Source organism: Microtus oregoni, unplaced genomic scaffold (assembly GCF_018167655.1).
Source record: "Microtus oregoni isolate MIOR12 unplaced genomic scaffold, Mior012 000001F_ref0000356, whole genome shotgun sequence".
In the NCBI taxonomy this organism is placed as follows: domain Eukaryota; kingdom Metazoa; phylum Chordata; class Mammalia; order Rodentia; family Cricetidae; genus Microtus; species Microtus oregoni.
In genome coordinates, this window is record NW_024543060.1 from 48,633,245 (window position 1) to 48,649,988 (window position 16,744).

The 16,744-nt window shown below is 46.9% G+C and overlaps 1 protein-coding gene across 2 annotated transcripts in view; it reads right to left on the reverse strand.

The window, feature by feature from the left end:
* Positions 1 to 16,744, reverse strand: part of Abcc4 (ATP binding cassette subfamily C member 4) — a 203,061-nt gene that overhangs the window by 32,523 nt on the left and 153,794 nt on the right. For both annotated transcript variants that reach the window (XM_041672868.1, XM_041672857.1), the window contains 3 exons: positions 16,100 to 16,200; positions 14,583 to 14,774; positions 5,703 to 5,858 (listed from right to left, as the gene is read on the reverse strand). In XM_041672868.1, coding sequence (XP_041528802.1) covers positions 5,703 to 5,858; positions 14,583 to 14,774; positions 16,100 to 16,200 — 449 coding nt within the window. The remainder of the gene's footprint in view (positions 1 to 5,702; positions 5,859 to 14,582; positions 14,775 to 16,099; positions 16,201 to 16,744) is intronic.

Genomic DNA, 16,744 nt, shown 5'->3' on the forward strand with positions numbered 1-16,744 from the left:
GAAACTCAACCCTTTAAACAGCTTCAGACACTTAAGCCAACCAGGGGCCAAGATACTTAAAAATGAACAACATAAAGTTCAACACTCACTTAAATCTTTTTGGGACACAAACTAGGAAACCCCCCTGTCCTAAAATCTGTACTCAGCAGGAGCTAGACTGTTGTTTTCACGTGTCCCCCAAGCTCCCTTCTTCTCCAGACCCTTATTTGGGAAGCATCTTTCCTGGTCTCAAAGGTGGAGTCACCTGAAGTCACTCAATCTCAGGTCTTTCTTTTCTTCATTGAATCCTGTAGCCTCTGAATGAACCGATAGTCGTGCATTTTCAGAAGAAAAGAACATTGTTCGCCCACAAAGGAAGAAGAATTTAAGTCCTGTAAAGTCGCCTTTAAATACAAAAAGGTCACCAGCTCCGGGGAGAAGTGCCTTGGGTTTTAATGAAGACTTCAGTGAGTGGGAACAAAGGCGAACTGCATTAGGCTGGGATCCAATTGTATTTCTTTACTAGTAACAGCAAACCTTCCCTCTTTTCTCTTACACACACACACATACACACACATCATCGTCATCATCAGAAAGGGGCCTTAAAGAGACACAATCAGCTCTGCTTAACCTTTTAAACTCATTAAAAGCTTAGGGGAATAAAAAAAAAATAGACTGGGCTGTTTAAAAAGCACCTGGCTTTTTTGTTTTGGTACAAACAAAAGGAATCTATTAAACATACAAAAAGAATCTGTTTGATCATGACAGCGATTCTGGCTGCTAGTTCACATCAACCCCGGTTGTAAACGGGAAATCTGCGGCGAAATTGCTCTTTGGTTGAAAACATTTCCTTGGTGCCAAAAAGACAGGGCTCTGGTTGTTAAGAAATTCCATCCAGGAAAAAAAAAATTGAAATCTACGTTTGCAGATGCTCTCTGATAAACTATTTCCGGAAGCCAGGTTCATCTTCGGACTCTCTTCCGCAAAGTGGGAGGGGTACAAAGGAAGTCCAGGTGTCCACCACTGGTTCTGCTCCAGGTTACAGGGGTGGCTCCGCAGGCTGCCTTCTTAGCTCCGCCCTAGTCACGGAAAGGGGCTGCAGGGTATTTAGTCTAGACCTGTCACTGCTCTTGGGAACCCACTTGGTCCTTAACCCCTATTTCTGAACTGCCCCTGGGAGGTTCAAAGAAGATGAGACCTTAGCCATGACCCAAGGGAGGAGCTGAGAGGAGATCAGGAAGCTGCTGTTCCCCAGAAGATACTGGCCTGGTCTCTCTGGACCTGCCACTCAAGCAGGACTTGTAGCACCATCAACTGTGGCCCCTGCCCCTTTAGGGAAGTGGGCGACAGGCGAGACCCTGGAAATGCGAGGATGGGCTGTGGCCATGGTTGAGTCCCCTGGCACTCCCTTAGCCCATGATGCACAGTAAATCCTGGTTTCTGCAATGCTTTTCTTTCTGTGCTCAGTGTCACTTGAATTTTTCTGGCAAAACAACCTTCACAAACCAGTCTTTGGGAACTGCCTGGCAGTGCCAGGATCCTCGGGAGAAGATGCCCGCTGGCTGGCTTGACTTGACTTCTGACTTTATTTTCTTTGGCTATAGTTTTGGGAGCCCTTTCTAGGTAGGGCGGATAGAAAGGCAATGACTGAAGTATCTGGCCAGACATCATTTCGTTACAAACATGCATCGAGAAAAGGAATGCAGAGCTTGCTGGTGCTGAGTTCTGATGCTTCTACTGTGTAAGATAAGATGAGGCCAGAATTCCCCTGGCCTCAGTTTCCTTCCTGGCCCTACTTGCCTTCTAGGGTGGCTACGACAAAGGTTCCCCTTCCCCAGGGTATTAACAGGCAGCAGGCCCCAGTCCACCCAGGCAGGGCAGCGGGGCCCAGCGTTTTCAAAGGGCAGGCGCGACCAGTGGCTCATGAAATCACTTTTGTGGCTCATGATCATCATTTTGTCTTTTCTATGAACTAGACTAGAATAAATAGAATAGAAAATATCACAGCACAGGGTGGAGTAATTGTGCACTATGAGATGTTTGTTTCTGGGCAGGTGTGTGTGGAGGCATACACAAGACCCTGTTGGCCACGGATCCCAGTTTAAACCAGTAAGATCCAGAGGATCAGGGGATGGGGAATGTCTCCAAACTGCTGTTGAAGCCTGGCTCCCCAGTTTCTGTGCCTTCATTTCCAGCTCTGACAAATGAGGGTGACAACAGAATTGTTGGGGGGTTGAGAGGTTAGGGAGAAACGTGAAGGAGCCCACAGACATGAGGAATGATGTCTCCTGGCCAGCTGCAGAAAGGTGACGGGTGTGGGCGGGGTGGAGAATAAACACAGAGGGTTTCCCGTTGGCTGTCCAGTATTAACGGGCGACCAGACATTGGGAAAAGCCTTGTTCCTGTTGTCCGTCTCTGAGAAGTATCTGTGGGGTTTGGGGGAGTTTGATGACTTTTTTCCCTGTCTCACTAACTTTTATTTATATAAATAATCTGATTTAAAGAAATCCACCGGGATTACAGCAACATGAACTGAAATGTATGAGCCACGTCTTTCTAGAATGTGTTCTATACCTAAAGGCCAGTATTCTAATCCTCAATAATAGTTACTATTTCCTGAACAGTCTTAAGAACCACATGCTGGGCCACCTCCTTGGTCTTGTGTAGTGGCTCCTTCATGAGGCGTCTGTGCAGGAGCTAAGCTACTGCGGCCAGGTGAGGTTACTTCATAGAGGCCGTCGGAGAAGGAGGGACATACAGGATGTGTTGACATTAAGCACACGCCCTGAAACAGTCTATTCTGGGCGCTTTGTGTGCTGCACGCTTTCTCTAAATTGTTTCTTATATCAACCAACTCGAGGCACAGAGAGGATCTGCGCCCTCCAATGCTTGGTGATCACGGTCTACAAGGACGCAGAGCTCTGTTAGCACCGCGTTGTGAGCGCATTCCCGGGAGCAGATCCACAGAGCATTCGCACAAAGGGAGGGTGGGAACTCATGGAACAGAACCAAACCCGGTGATGTCAAGGTGTATTCAGTCTTGGCTCAGATGTGCTTCCAAAACATTCCCGGAGGAGCCAAGAATCATCTAACGCCGCTTCTTTATTTAGAGTTCTTTTATGTACACAACATTTTTTTATTAAGCAGCATTAAAAAGTAGCATGGGGCACGTTTCTAGAGCCTTTCATCCGCAGACGCGAGGACTTTACAGACACGCCTAAGATCAGGTGAACAAATCTTCCCAGATAGCATTGGGGTCTGAACTCCAGTTCTTCTGTAGCCACACTTCAGAGAGCCTCATGGGAAGGGAGACGGCTTCCACTTTTTCTTGTCCTTACAAGGGTTGTGTTTTGATCTTTACAAGAGCTTGCCGGAATATATACACAACATGAAGTCTGCCCGCTAATCAGTGAGTTTTTACCATCATTATTACGATGACATGTATGTGAGAACGCACACATGTGCTAGGGTGTACTTGGGGTGGTGAGAGAACAACTTTTGGGACTGGGTTTTCTCCTTCCAGCCCTGTGGGTAAAATGAGAGTTGAACTCAGGCCTTTAGGTTTAGAAGTTGTCTGTCTCTTTACTCACTGAGCTGTCTCGCCGGCCCCTCCCCTCTTTATCACTTTAAGGCTCACAGGTCAACAATACTGTCTCTATACTTTTATGCAGTGGTCTCACAGGTCAACAGTACTGTCTCTACACTTTTATGTAGTGGTCATCAACAGTCGCTGGGCTTTTGTTTTTCTTAGAAGCTTTATCCCCATATCCATTAGACAAAGCGACTCCCATCCCAGCCTTCCCTAGTCTCTGATGGACGCCATGCTCCTGTGTCTCCATGGAGTTGACCAGTCCTCACATGCGCAGAACCATTTGCTCTCTGTTTTTCTGTGACTGGCTGGTCTGAGCTTTTAGAGTTTTTACCCATGTTGTAGCACGCATTCGAATTTCTTCCTCTTGTAAAGCTGAGAAAGTTCCTACTGTTTGTATAAGCTGTTTTGTCTTTAGCTATTCATCAGTTGATAGCTGCGTGGGTGGTTTCCACCTCCTGGTTACTGTGAATACCACTGCTACAAACACAAGTGAATGACTATCTCTGCCATTCCCTACATATATATAGTATGGTATATGCATGCAAACACACGCACAGACACATGCGTGGGCATGGACACACACAGACACACGCACAGATACGCGCGCGCACGCACATACTCAGACACACACACAGACATACGCACGTGGACATGCACACACAGACACGTGTGCGCGCACACACACACACACAGAAACACGCACGTGGGCATGCACAGACACACACACATAGACGCATGCACAGAATGGCTGGATAATGTGGTAGTCCTATCATCTGCCTTGTGAGGAGTCTCCATGCTGTGTCCTACACGGGCTGTGTATCATTTTACATTCCCAGTAGCAGAACACAGAGTTCTGACTCCTCCACAACCTCATCACAGTGGAGGGGCAGTTCTGTTATTTTACAGGTCAGCGTAGGAAGGAATAGATGAAGGGGTTCTCTGTCCTTTATAATAAAACAAACAAACAAACAAACAAACAAAGGCTCATGATTGGCACACGCTCAGAAAGCAGGGCTGCTTGGCCTTTTCCTTCGTCTCCTCTCTGTATTCCTCACGTCAGGGATGAGTGTGCGTGGGGGAGGGGGAGAGGTTCCCCAGCTCCCCTTGATGGCCAGATGATTACATGCCCAAATTGAAGCCCCAAACAGCAAGCCTGGGGCTGAATCCATGCAAGCGTCCAAAGCGGGGGCAGGAGGAAGCCATCAGGCTCCACAGCTGCAGGCGGCAGGCCTGTGGGGTCAGGCCCCGTGCTGCCCGTGGCCGTCTACATAGAGGATAGCAATTACTCAATAAAGACTTTCTGAATTATGCTGGGTACAACTAAAAGCAACTCAACAAGAAGCTAAAGTAAACTAAGAGCTTCTGGTGTGTACGTAATCCAGTCTCTAGACACTGCCTAGAAGTCTTCAGCTGTGAAACAGCCAAAAAAAAAAAAAAAAAAAAAAAAAAAAAAAACCAGGTCAGCCCAGGAGGAAACGGCACTTAAACCTCTACTACCACGGCGGCCTGTGTGAGGCGCCCAGCCTGCACTGAGGTAGCCAGCCTTCAGCACAGTTCTCAGAGGTGACACCACAGTGCCCTGTCAGTAGTACCTAGAGATGCAAGCCTTTCCAGGTCTCCCCCAGGACTCTGCTCCCTCCCCAGTTAACAGGCACATTCTGGGAGTATCTACACAGCCCGTCTCTGCTCCACAGAAGACCTTTGCATGGAGATGACCATCCCTGAAAGGGAAACTGGGAACTCACTGCCTACAGCAGAAGTCCCTCATTGCACTTACAGACTTTTGACCACTAAATATTATTTAATATCAGTGGATTAAAGTGTAACACCTGCAGAAGCTGAATCCAGAATGAATCTAGGTAAGAAGTACTGAATCTTCCCCAGTCTGTCTGTCTGACTCCACAAGCACGCACGTGCACACACACAGCCCCACCCCACCCCCAAAAGCACGCACACACATAAGATAGCTATGAACATAGCTGTTAAAACTACCTGCTGAATTATGTCTTACTGGCTGTTGGTTAAAGGATCAATCCTTTTATCCAATTAAAAAGCCAGCAATAAAACTAAAAGCAATTAAACTTCAGTACCCCTGCAGAAGAAACACATGTGGACGCTCTAACTTGCATACCTGAGGTATGATTGACATTTTCTTCCTTAAATCATGAAGTCCAATTTCAGTTGTCAAGATCTTATCAATCCAAATTTTCCCTTCGGGTTCTGACAGTCTGAAAAGGGCCGAGATGAGGGAACTTTTTCCAGCTCCTGTTCTTCCCACGATTCCAACCTATAAAGAAATCCAGAGGACTGCACATTAACCATATGTAACCAACATAGGCGAGCCGTTCATTTTCAAAGGTAAATTATGACACTTTCTACCGTGTGTTGTTTCTACCTAAAAGTTCCTCGGCCTCACTCAGCTCTGTAGTTCTTCACGGTGGGCACACCTGGATGCCTAATAACATCCCTGGGGTGTCCTTTCTAGATGTCCCTAGCAGCGTGGGGACCTGAAATGTCAAGTCTTGGTAAAAGTGCCCCTGGGTAAGACCCGCTGGGTACAGAAGAGTCCTATGAATGTTAGGGACTAACCAGTAGTGTCCTCAGGATATGGTGAGAAGGTGGATTTTTATGAGCATCCCTTCCGAGCTCTGGGTGCACAGAACCTTGGGAACTGCCTGGATAATTCCGCAGAGGAATTAACGGCTCATTCCAGAAGAGTTATACATAAAGACGCTTCATTTCACCCAGCGTCCTATCATTTACAATGAATCCATCTTTGACGGAGAAACTAAACCACTTGTGGTTATTAACTACTTGGTTATGCTGTGGCTGGAGAGGAAATACCTTCAAATTTGCAAATGCAGGTCTCTGCATCTTAAAAGACGGTAACCTGTAGCCCAAACATGCGTAATGAGATCAACAACAGCAGCACCAACAAACAGCCTTTGCTATTTACACGGCTCCTTTCATCTGAGCAGTTCAAAAGGCAGTTTACAAACCAATTAATACTTACAATTGCCCCTTGGGAAAGATTTGTGTGAAGAATCATTCCTCTTATTAAAGTCAGAGCAGAGAGAAATGAAGGGCACTGACAATAAGATCAAAGAATCAATATAAGAAGGGGATTGCTGGTCAGGGAGAAACTGAACTATGAAAGCTGGCTCTTAGGGGTGTATGAGCAGAAGATTAACTAGCCTTTTCTCCCGTGAGCCGGCTCAACCGGTGAGAGCATCCAAAGAGATGACATCATTCTTATTAAAAATTTGGAGTCAATGAAGAGCACAGACATGCTTTCTATGACTTGCAAATTAATTCAGTAAATTAAAAAAAATACCTCACCATTCAAACAGGAAGGAACCAAACTCAACCACCTACTGGTTATATGCTGGGGATTTTACATGTTACGTCAATTTGAATACTTTCAAGCACAATCAGCAACGGCCCTTCAAAAAGTCTAGAGAATAACTACAGGAAAGGTAGCTTTATCTGGAATCCCTGAAGCCCTTATCCATTCCACGGAGGCACTGACACCCTGTCGAGGGCTGGATTTTGTACCTAGCTAGCTATGTCTCTGCATACACATGTACAACTCACTCATCTCTACAAGGGAAGAGCTGAGAGACAGGGACTGCTGAAGCAGCCTGATGACAGAAGGGGGAAATCCGGACTTAAGGGGGGATAATTTAAAGCAAAACAGAACGCCACTTTTTCCCATCAAAGTAAAAAAACAAACAAAAAACGATCATCTGAAAGACTTTCACGGGTAACTGATGGATTTTCATACATGCCAATGGAGAAGGATATCACCAAGTTTATGGAAATACCACAAAGTGACATATAGAGATGGTCTAATCTTAGCTACTTTCAATTGCCTGTTTTCCCAACTTACACAAGGCTGATCTCTAACAATCACAGCATCATGCTAGACTTTAGAAAAAGATTGTGTGTGTGTGTGTGCGCGCATTCATCCACGAATGAGGGCATATGCATGAGAGAGTGGGTACCTAGGAGGCAGAGCCCTGGAAGCTGGAGTTTCAAGCAGTTGTGAGCTGCCCACTGTGGATGCTAGGAACTGAACTTGGGTCTTCCAGAAGAGCAGTATATGCTCCTAACAGACGGGCCATCTCTCCAGCCGCAACATGTTAGACTTTTCATAGTCCATGTTCAGTAGGACCGATAGCTAATGCTCCATTCAACACAGCTTTGAACTTCCCCTCGATTTCCTAGCTTCTTCCCCACAAAGATGCCAGGCTCTCGTTGCCCATCTTACTTCCAGCAACCTCTCAGGCAGCCTGACTTCAAGCTCCAAAGATCCTCTGTTTGCCAACATGATCCCTCTGTTTTTAACTCCCACAGCCGACTGTAGAATGCAAAGTCACATTAAGAACAAATAAAATAAACTCATCCCAATTAAAATCAGGGCAATCAATTTGCAAAGTGAATAAACACTAACCCTGAGTTCAGCGTGCTGATGGAATGACGCTTAACATGTGGATGCATGTGTGTGCGTGTGCATTCGTGTGGTGTGTGTTCCTAAGATGGAAACTGAGGTACCTAAACAATGCTGTAGCCACTTACTATTTCATATAAATATTTAAGGCACATGAAGAGTACACATGATTATTTATTGAATAAATCTCTGATTTGTGGATGTTTCAGCTGCTTACAAAATATTTTCGCTGTTATAAAGAGCATCATGTCAACTATCCTTGAGGCTATGCCTTTGCAAACAACCTTAATTATTTCCCTAAGATAAATCCCTCAGCATGGAACTACTGAGCAACAGGTATAAGCACTTCAAAAGAAGATGCTGAGTCTTGCCAAGCCAGCCTCCAGAAGCAGGTTCTTGATCTCCACTGGCACCCACAGCCTTGTGCATCTCCACCCAAATGCTACAACTTTGTTCTAATCAGCAGTAATGTGATTTCCCAAAAGAGAATTCTCCATTCATGTCTCACTAGGAGATGACCACTGCTGGCGTCCTAGGCTCTCTGGGTACCCCTTGCAAATGCAGCCTCTAAGGCTTCGCTCCACCCAGGAAACCGGTATATGCACACCTGGCTGACTTGTCCACCCTTAGCTCCACAGGACCTCCTCCAGGGTTCCTGCACAAGAGCCTGTGTGTTACACACTTGGCACACCTGCCTAGCAGGTGGAAAGGAGTGTGATCCCTCCTATCCAGATGCCGTTCACACTCATTTCTATCTGCTGATATCACGTGTTTTTCAAACGTCTAATGCCACCAAACACTCGATCTGTCTCTCATGTGCCCATCTCCACTCCTAACGGATTCCCTAATACTTTTTCTTTAAACATCTACATCCTATCTTCAAGCGACTCTAGGACCATCTCTTCAAGGCTCCACTGGATTCTCCTGGATAAAGTTGCATTTTCTGTCCTGTCCCCAGACATAGAGGAGTTCCACAGAGAGTGAAGGGTTCATCTCAGTTTGAGGGAGTTCTGAAATTAGCCCCAATATGTTCGTGTAAACAATATGCCCGTCGGTGAGGACAGACCTAGCAGGTAAGTTCCACAATCATGACCAGGACAGTGAGGGGGACAACCGATCACTTTCATGGATCAGACAGGTCATGGGCTATAAGCAGCTAAGTCACCTTATTACTGGATAATGACAGCCAAACCTGGTCACGCATTTGCTGTGTTGATCTCTGTGTGGGGTACTGCAAAGGTGAGGCCCTATGACTTGACTTTGCAAAGCAGAAAACTGAAGGTTTTTAAGAACCTGTGAATCAATCAGGCATACCTGAGCCTGAGGGACTAAACCCTAGATCGATCTGTGTCTTATACACTGTGTGGTGAGCTCCCCAGTGTTGGGAGGTGGGACGAGATTAGGGTCCTTGCTAAGCAGCAATACAGGTATTCACAGGACAAACTGTCACTATGGCACAGGCTAAGAGAGAAGCCCGAGGTGGACAGAAAACCTGGAAAACAGAATAGAACTGGTGTCTGATCTAGGGCAGGGGAATGACTTTAAAAAATGTGTGTGTTAGGGGCTGGAGGTGTGCCAAGTTGTCCCACGGCATGCGTGCAGTCGGATCACGACCTGGAAGAGGCTGTTCTATCCCTTCTGAGCTCAGGGCTGGGCTGGGGTGAACTCAGATCAACAGGCTGGGCAAACACCTTTATCTACCGAGCTGTCTCACTGGCCCTTGGTTTACTCTTACGTGCCATGAGGGGATGAAAGGATTCGAATCTGGCAGTCCATGGCCTACTACGCAACAGAGGCCACTGCTCAGGGACGGCTGGATTCTGTGTGACAACAGTCGTGAAGAGGTCACCGCTGGAAAGGTGCAAATCCATGCATGAGCACGTGATCAGGAAGAGTCAAATTACCTCATGGTGGACAGAATTTAAAACTGAAAAAAAATACTCCAGGTGCATGCCTTTAATCCCCCCTGTACTTGGGAGAGGCAGAGGCAGGCGGATCTCTGAGTTTGAGGACAGCCTGGTTTACAGAGTGAATTCCAGAACAGCCAAGGCTACACAGAGAAACCCCTGCCTCCAAAAAACAAACAGACAAACAAACCACACACACACACACACACACACACACACACACACACACATATACACACACATACACTAATGCACGCAGACACACAGCCTAGGGCTTTAGTCAAAACTCTCATGAGTTGTCCCAGAAGAGGGTGAGGTAACCCATGGCATCAATTTCAGAATATAAAAGAAAGTTTCACAGAAATCAAGGAAAATTCCTCATGAGACACAACACTTAGCTGGAGGGTTCATTGAAATGCTAGGTCTGGCCCAGAGTATCTGCATTCCCACCAAATTCCTAGATGTGATGCTTCAGGCTCAGCTAGGAATAAGGGACAGGAGAGAGAGGATGGCTCTTGGAGAAAACATTATGTTAAAAGAGAGAGAAGGTAGGAAACTAATATCTCTGCACATTATAGCAAGGTCTGGCACACATCTGTAAAAATGTATTATCAGAGTAATAGCTTTGGGAAAGAAAAAAAATAAAAAGACAGCACACCCAGATCTATCTATCTGCTCTCTCAGATGATCAAATCAACCACAAAATCACCTAAATGAAAAAATGCAGTCAGTGTTTAGATGCTAACCCGGAGGCCCAGAGTGCTCCTGATCTTATTTTTGTACTTTTCAGAAATTAGGAACCTGGTTAGTAGTGGCCACAGTTTCTTCTTTACTGTAACTTCTGGGGATCTCAGAGGATGTCACTGAAAGGGAACAAAGCTCCATCTCTGCTGTGCTGGCACAGTCCTATGTCCAAGCCCGAATCCAGCACTGAAGGGGCTACCAGCAAACGGGAACAGATTTAAGGAGAGGGACCCCATGCACGCAGGCGAAAGAGACATTCCACAAGGCAGCTGCCTATGTAGGCAGACTCTAAATGAACGTAAACCAAGGCAATAGCTGCTTGGGATGGGGTGGGCAAGACACAAGTCAAAAATTAAGTCATTACAGATACAGTTCAGCCTTCAAATTTAATTTACTCTCCAACCTTTTAGCATCTCAGGTGATCCTACGATTTGGGCTTTTTTTGTTTGTTTGTTTGTTTGTTTTATTTTAAGGATCTCAGAGTACGAGTCTGGGGCTATACACTATTTTCTAACTTGTTCAACAGAGTTTCTTATATAATTCATCGTTTGTGGCTCCCAGGGGAACTGAAGACACGTGCAAATTAAGAGGATTGCGCTCGCCACGTCAGATCTGATAAGTATGCCATCTGCGAGCAAGCAGACACCCTACAGAGCTGTCAGGTGTGACACCATCGGCGAGGCTTGGCTTTCATCAACGCTGAAGCTCATGTTTTACCCACACAGTCAGCCACCCCATCTTCAGACCTACAAGGAAGCCGTGGAAATAATTAGGATCGGGCTTTTGCCAAGTGGCTTGCTAAAGCTGCTCGTTGTATACCCTTCGGGCACCAAGTTGTACACTTATCCTTTCATGTCGCAAGGGTATCCACTCTTTACATCACAGCTGTGATTAGGCCATTAAACGGGCTGGGGGGACGGAGCGTTTAAGAGGAGCAGCTTGAGAAGTATTAACACTCCAGGGGCTGCGTCGTGGGGCAGGGGCAGAACGCTTGCCTATCGCATGTCCACCCCTGGATCCAATCCACAGTAGCATAAAAATAAAAACAAAGGGAGCAGGGAAGGGGGAATTTCCCACGCCCGTCTAGGAAAAGGGGCTGTTGACAGAGTTGTCTTACGAAGTGTGTTGCTATAGGCTTCTTCCTGCCTGCATACTGTTTCTTGGTCACTCGTGTTCAAAGCCAGCTGTCATCAGTATCTAGCACGTGCCCTGCAGAATGACGTTTACTGGGGAACAAGGAAGAGCACTGCATGTTCCCTAACCTCCAGAAGGACAGAGATATAGATCTAGGACTGAAAACCATGCCACAACACACACACACACACACACACACACACACACACACACACACACACACCAACCTGTGGCAAAATACACAGGTGTATTTGTCTTAGTTACTTCGCCAAAAATACCCTGATAGAAATGGAGAGGGAGGCTTTGCTTTGGCGGTCCAGGTTCCAGTCCGCCATGATGGGAAATTCAGAGTGGTAGGAACATGAGGTAGCTGGCCACATCGCCTCCACAGACACAACACAGAACAACGGCTGCTTATCAAGCTCCATTTCTTCTGTCTACACAGACCATGATCCCAGCTCAGGGAATGGTGTCGCCCACAGTGGACCAGTGTCATCATCTGAATAAACTAAGGAAGATATCTCTCCCCACAAGGCATGCCTAGAGGCCTGTCTCCCAGGGGACTACAAATCTCATCACACTGAAAACTAGGTTAACTACCATGCTGAACTACTTCATATACTTTCTAAATTATGGGAAAAGAACATAAAATTCCCCATCACAACTATTTTAAGCACACAGGGCAGTAGCGTTGACTATATTTACATGGGTGTGAACCTCCATTGCTATTTGTATCCAGAGCTCTTTTGAGCATACAAAACAAGAATTCCTGCACCCATAACAGTATTCTCATTCCATGCTCCCCTCTGCCCCAGGCTCTGGAAACTGCCATTCTCCTTCCGGTTTCTATGAGTCCAGGTGGTGGAGTGGGTTCTTAGAGTACTGTGGTTCTATGGGCGGGCGTTCTCTAGCTCAGTGTGATGCCCTCAGGGTACAGCCATGTTGCAGAATGTGTTGGAATTCCCCCTTCCTTTTAAAGACTGAGTACGGTCTCCACCACACTTCATTTATCCATTTGAGGGGTACTTAGGTGGCTCCTACCTTTTGGTCACTGCGAATGATCCTATAATAAACACAAAGACAACACAAGCACTAGCGTCTTAAAGCATCTAGAGGAGGGAACGAGAGAAGAGACATTCACAGAGGCGGTGACGATCTGTACGCACGAAAAGGGTTATCAGTGATCCTCAGAAGAACTCGATGGGAGAGTTAAAGACTCGGGAGGCTACAGACTTCAGCCGTGGGAAGGCTCTGAAATAAGAAGGCAGTAGAAGGGAGAGCTCCTCTATAAAGCACAATGGTGGTACCGAATGGGAAGGGAGAGCCTCTTCAGGTCCACAGGACCAAGGCGGCTGCTGACGCTTATACATCCCGTGGTGCGAGAGGCTGAGCCAGCTCCCAGCCACTTGACCAGGCTGACCTGCTAAGGAGAACTGAGGCAGGCACTAGGGAGGACCCTGAACTTTCATCTGCCAGGGTGGGGGAAGGAGCAAGGCCACAGCCGTTTGTGACCTGTAGGCCCATCTGGGAAGGGAGAGACTACAGGAATCGTGGAGAAAGGAAGCACAGCCTAAAGGGTCTGCCAGCCGTCATCAGGAAAGGACAGCCCAGGCTAGGACAGCAGATAACAACTGGGAACACCCCGTGTATGGGAGTATGTGCTTGTGTTGGGAGCCAAGGCTGCCGTGGCGAAGCACTTCTTACTGCCTAGTTTGTTATGGTCTGGTCTGTGCAAGAATCTGCTGTGGTCCTCCCAGGGCACCAGACCACAAGCGCCAGAGCCACTGAAAGAGCTGCACTTGCTGGTAAATCAGTCCACACCCCCTTAACCCCACAGCGGGCTCTGAATCTCTTTCTCTACTTGGCCTGAGTCTCTCTGGGCCTTGTCCTGCCTTCGGCCTGAGCTTGGCCCACCTAGCTCTGGTTGGGTTTCCATGGTGACTGAGAACTGATCTGACAGTTCTACCAGGGTATGTCTAGGCCTGGCTGATAGCAACAGCTTGCCCAAACAGGAGGCGACAGGGAGCACACATCCCTTCTACCCCTCCGAAAGGACACCAGATGCAGAAGGCAAAGGAGAAAACAGAAGCAGGGTGTCCAGCCTGACGAGGTCATCACCAACGCACAACTGAGTTACAACAGAAAAACGGCAAAACAGAAACACACGCACGTTTTCAGTGAACCTGATTTTCCGATGGGTTGTGCTCACAGCTAACGTGGGCCTCAGGCAGCCCGTGGGTGAGGGGCTGGACACAGCTGTGAGGAAAGCAAGAAAGACCAAGGAAAGGGACGTGGGCACCAGGTAAGGGGAGAGGAGGGTCGGTGTGGAGAATGGGGTAAGAGAAAGCGTTTGGTCCGACAACAGAGGGATAAAAACGGGAAGTAGACACGGGCATCTCAGTGACAAGGGTCCAGGGACAACAGTAGATCAGATAATTATCAGGAAGCATTAGATCAGATATAATCAACTCCGGTCCGGTTAAATTCTGGCACACCGCAACCCGGGCACTTTACCAAGGAAACACTAGTTTTCTTCTCAAACGAGGAAAACATTTTTTTACCAAAAAAAGATATTCAAAACTATTATGTAATACTTTAGAATAACTAAAAATGCTAATAAAGTGGAGATTATTTTTAAAAAGAAATATTAGTTTTCCATCACATAGTCCATTCACCCCTGGACAGAGTATTGCTGACAGATTTGCCAGGATGTCGGCACATGCATGCAGCCTAAATCTTCGGGGACACTCTAGAGGGCAAGACCGTTTCAACAAACCTTCTCTCTGGATTTGATGAGGGCCGTCAGGTGCTTGAGGACCAGAGGCCCATCCAAGCTGTAGGTATAGCTCATGTTGTCGAACACAATCACTCCTTCGTGGGGCCAGCCCGGGGGTGGGCGCTTCTGGTACTCCCAAGCCGCCTCCTTCTCGAGGTTTGTGTATTCAATCACCCTCTCCACAGAAATCATCTGGAAGAGAAAAGGCATCCATATGGGTCAGGAATCAGGGGTTTGCTTGTGGAGGTGTCTGGCCTACACACAGCTGGGCAAAGCCTGCTTGGGGCTTTCTAGATGTCAAGACCACTGAGGACTCTGTTGACTTAACAGTTCCGCTCACCATCACCTGACACCTCACTCATGACAGCTCATCCCTTCAACCTTGTAACACGGAGTGAAAAGCAAGAGGAGGGACTGGGGAGCCTGCTCAATGGGTTAACTGATTGTTATGTAAACATGAAGGCCTGGGTTTGGATCCCAGCACCTCTGTAAACAAAAATGTAAGCACAGCAGTGTGGATCTGTAGCCCAGGTGTTAGTGGACTGGAGACACACGGCAGGGCTCACTGGCTTGCCAGTCTTGTTGAATTGGTATCTTCTGATTTCCGTGAGAGACTGGTCTCAAAAGACAAGGTGAAGGGTGAAGAAGGCATCGCATAGAAACCTCCTGCCTCTGACGTGCACAAATAACACACACACCCCTTCCACAAACACAAAAATGAAAGGATATTTGTAAAACCAAAAGTTTATGTCCTTCGGTCAATAATCTCTGGCTACAGAATGGACATTCATCCTAAAGCAGTCAGCTCAGGCATCCTGAGGACTCACAGTAACAATTTCTATTGTGCGAGAGAAGAAGAAATGGAAGGAGCTTGTGTTCACTGTCTATCTCAGTAGCAGAAATAAATATTTCGAAGAAGAAGCAATTCACATGCTGACTAAACCATCTGCAATGGCCATAATGCGCTACGTCTGAGAAGCACCTTAGAGGTGGGCGTTTACCCACCAGCAACGGACAGGACAGCAGAAACCCGGGGCCTCCCGCCTTCTACTCCACACATGGGAGATGGTAAAACTGGGGATGAGTGTGTAGGAATGGCGGAGTGGGGAGAGCTATTAATTAAACAAACAGCCTCAAAACACTGAACTCAACTCTTCTTTTACCAAGGACGAGGAATTACCCATTAAGAAACAAAAATAAACAGGCCTCGGAGAAATTAGCCTATATCCTCTCTCGGATTTCAGAACTTCCCTCCTACAGAGGCATTTATTACATTTGAAGACAGCTTGTGATGAATCTAAAACCTGCTGACATAGCAGACATAAGACAGAGAAAAAGATGTATACATTTTATTTTACATTAACATTAAACAGATGGAAGCGGGACCTTTAAAAAAAAAACTCCGTTAGCTATGATGCAAAAATAACAGTTTTAATATTTTACATAAGAATTGCTTTTATGTCATTTAATGGCAAAGGGGACTGTTAAAAGGCCGAAAACGCTCAGATAAACATTACCATATTCTCCACTTCGGCGCTCTGCCGCACAGACCACTGGAACATCCCCGTGAGTGTGATGGCATAGGATAAGGCCAAGCCAACCTGCCCAGCGTCCAGCGCTTTGAGAGGAGGAAAGAGAGGACAGTCAGTCTCAGTGGTAACTTGATCCTGCAGCCTTCTGCTGCCCTACCAAGAGGACCCAGCAAGTTGCGAACAACCAGGGTAATCAATCGTTACATTTCCATTCACTGACTGAGCTCATGCTGCAATTTAAAAAGCCCGTTATGAACGCCGAGAGACGATTAGATAAGTTTGTTCATCTTGGGAGGACTGACACACATCTGAGAAAGGCAATGTGCACGTGAGGTCTGATGTTATTGTTCAGACTCGTCATTATGGTTCAAGGCCTGTTACGTAATCCCACTGTCTATGTCCCATGCGACCGCAGTTGGAAACCACTGCAAACAGGGTGATGTGTCCGAGGAGTCAATGCTTTTGAAAGTAAAACACGACTCCCATTGTTCTATGAATAAACATCCTAATTCAGAGGTGTCATCGGAGAGGGGTTAGGCATGGCGAGCTCACGCCACACGTGCCCACACCTGCTCCTCTAGTGCCCACCTGGCAGTGAGCACAGTGTGCTTCGTGCTGGGTCTCTCTCTC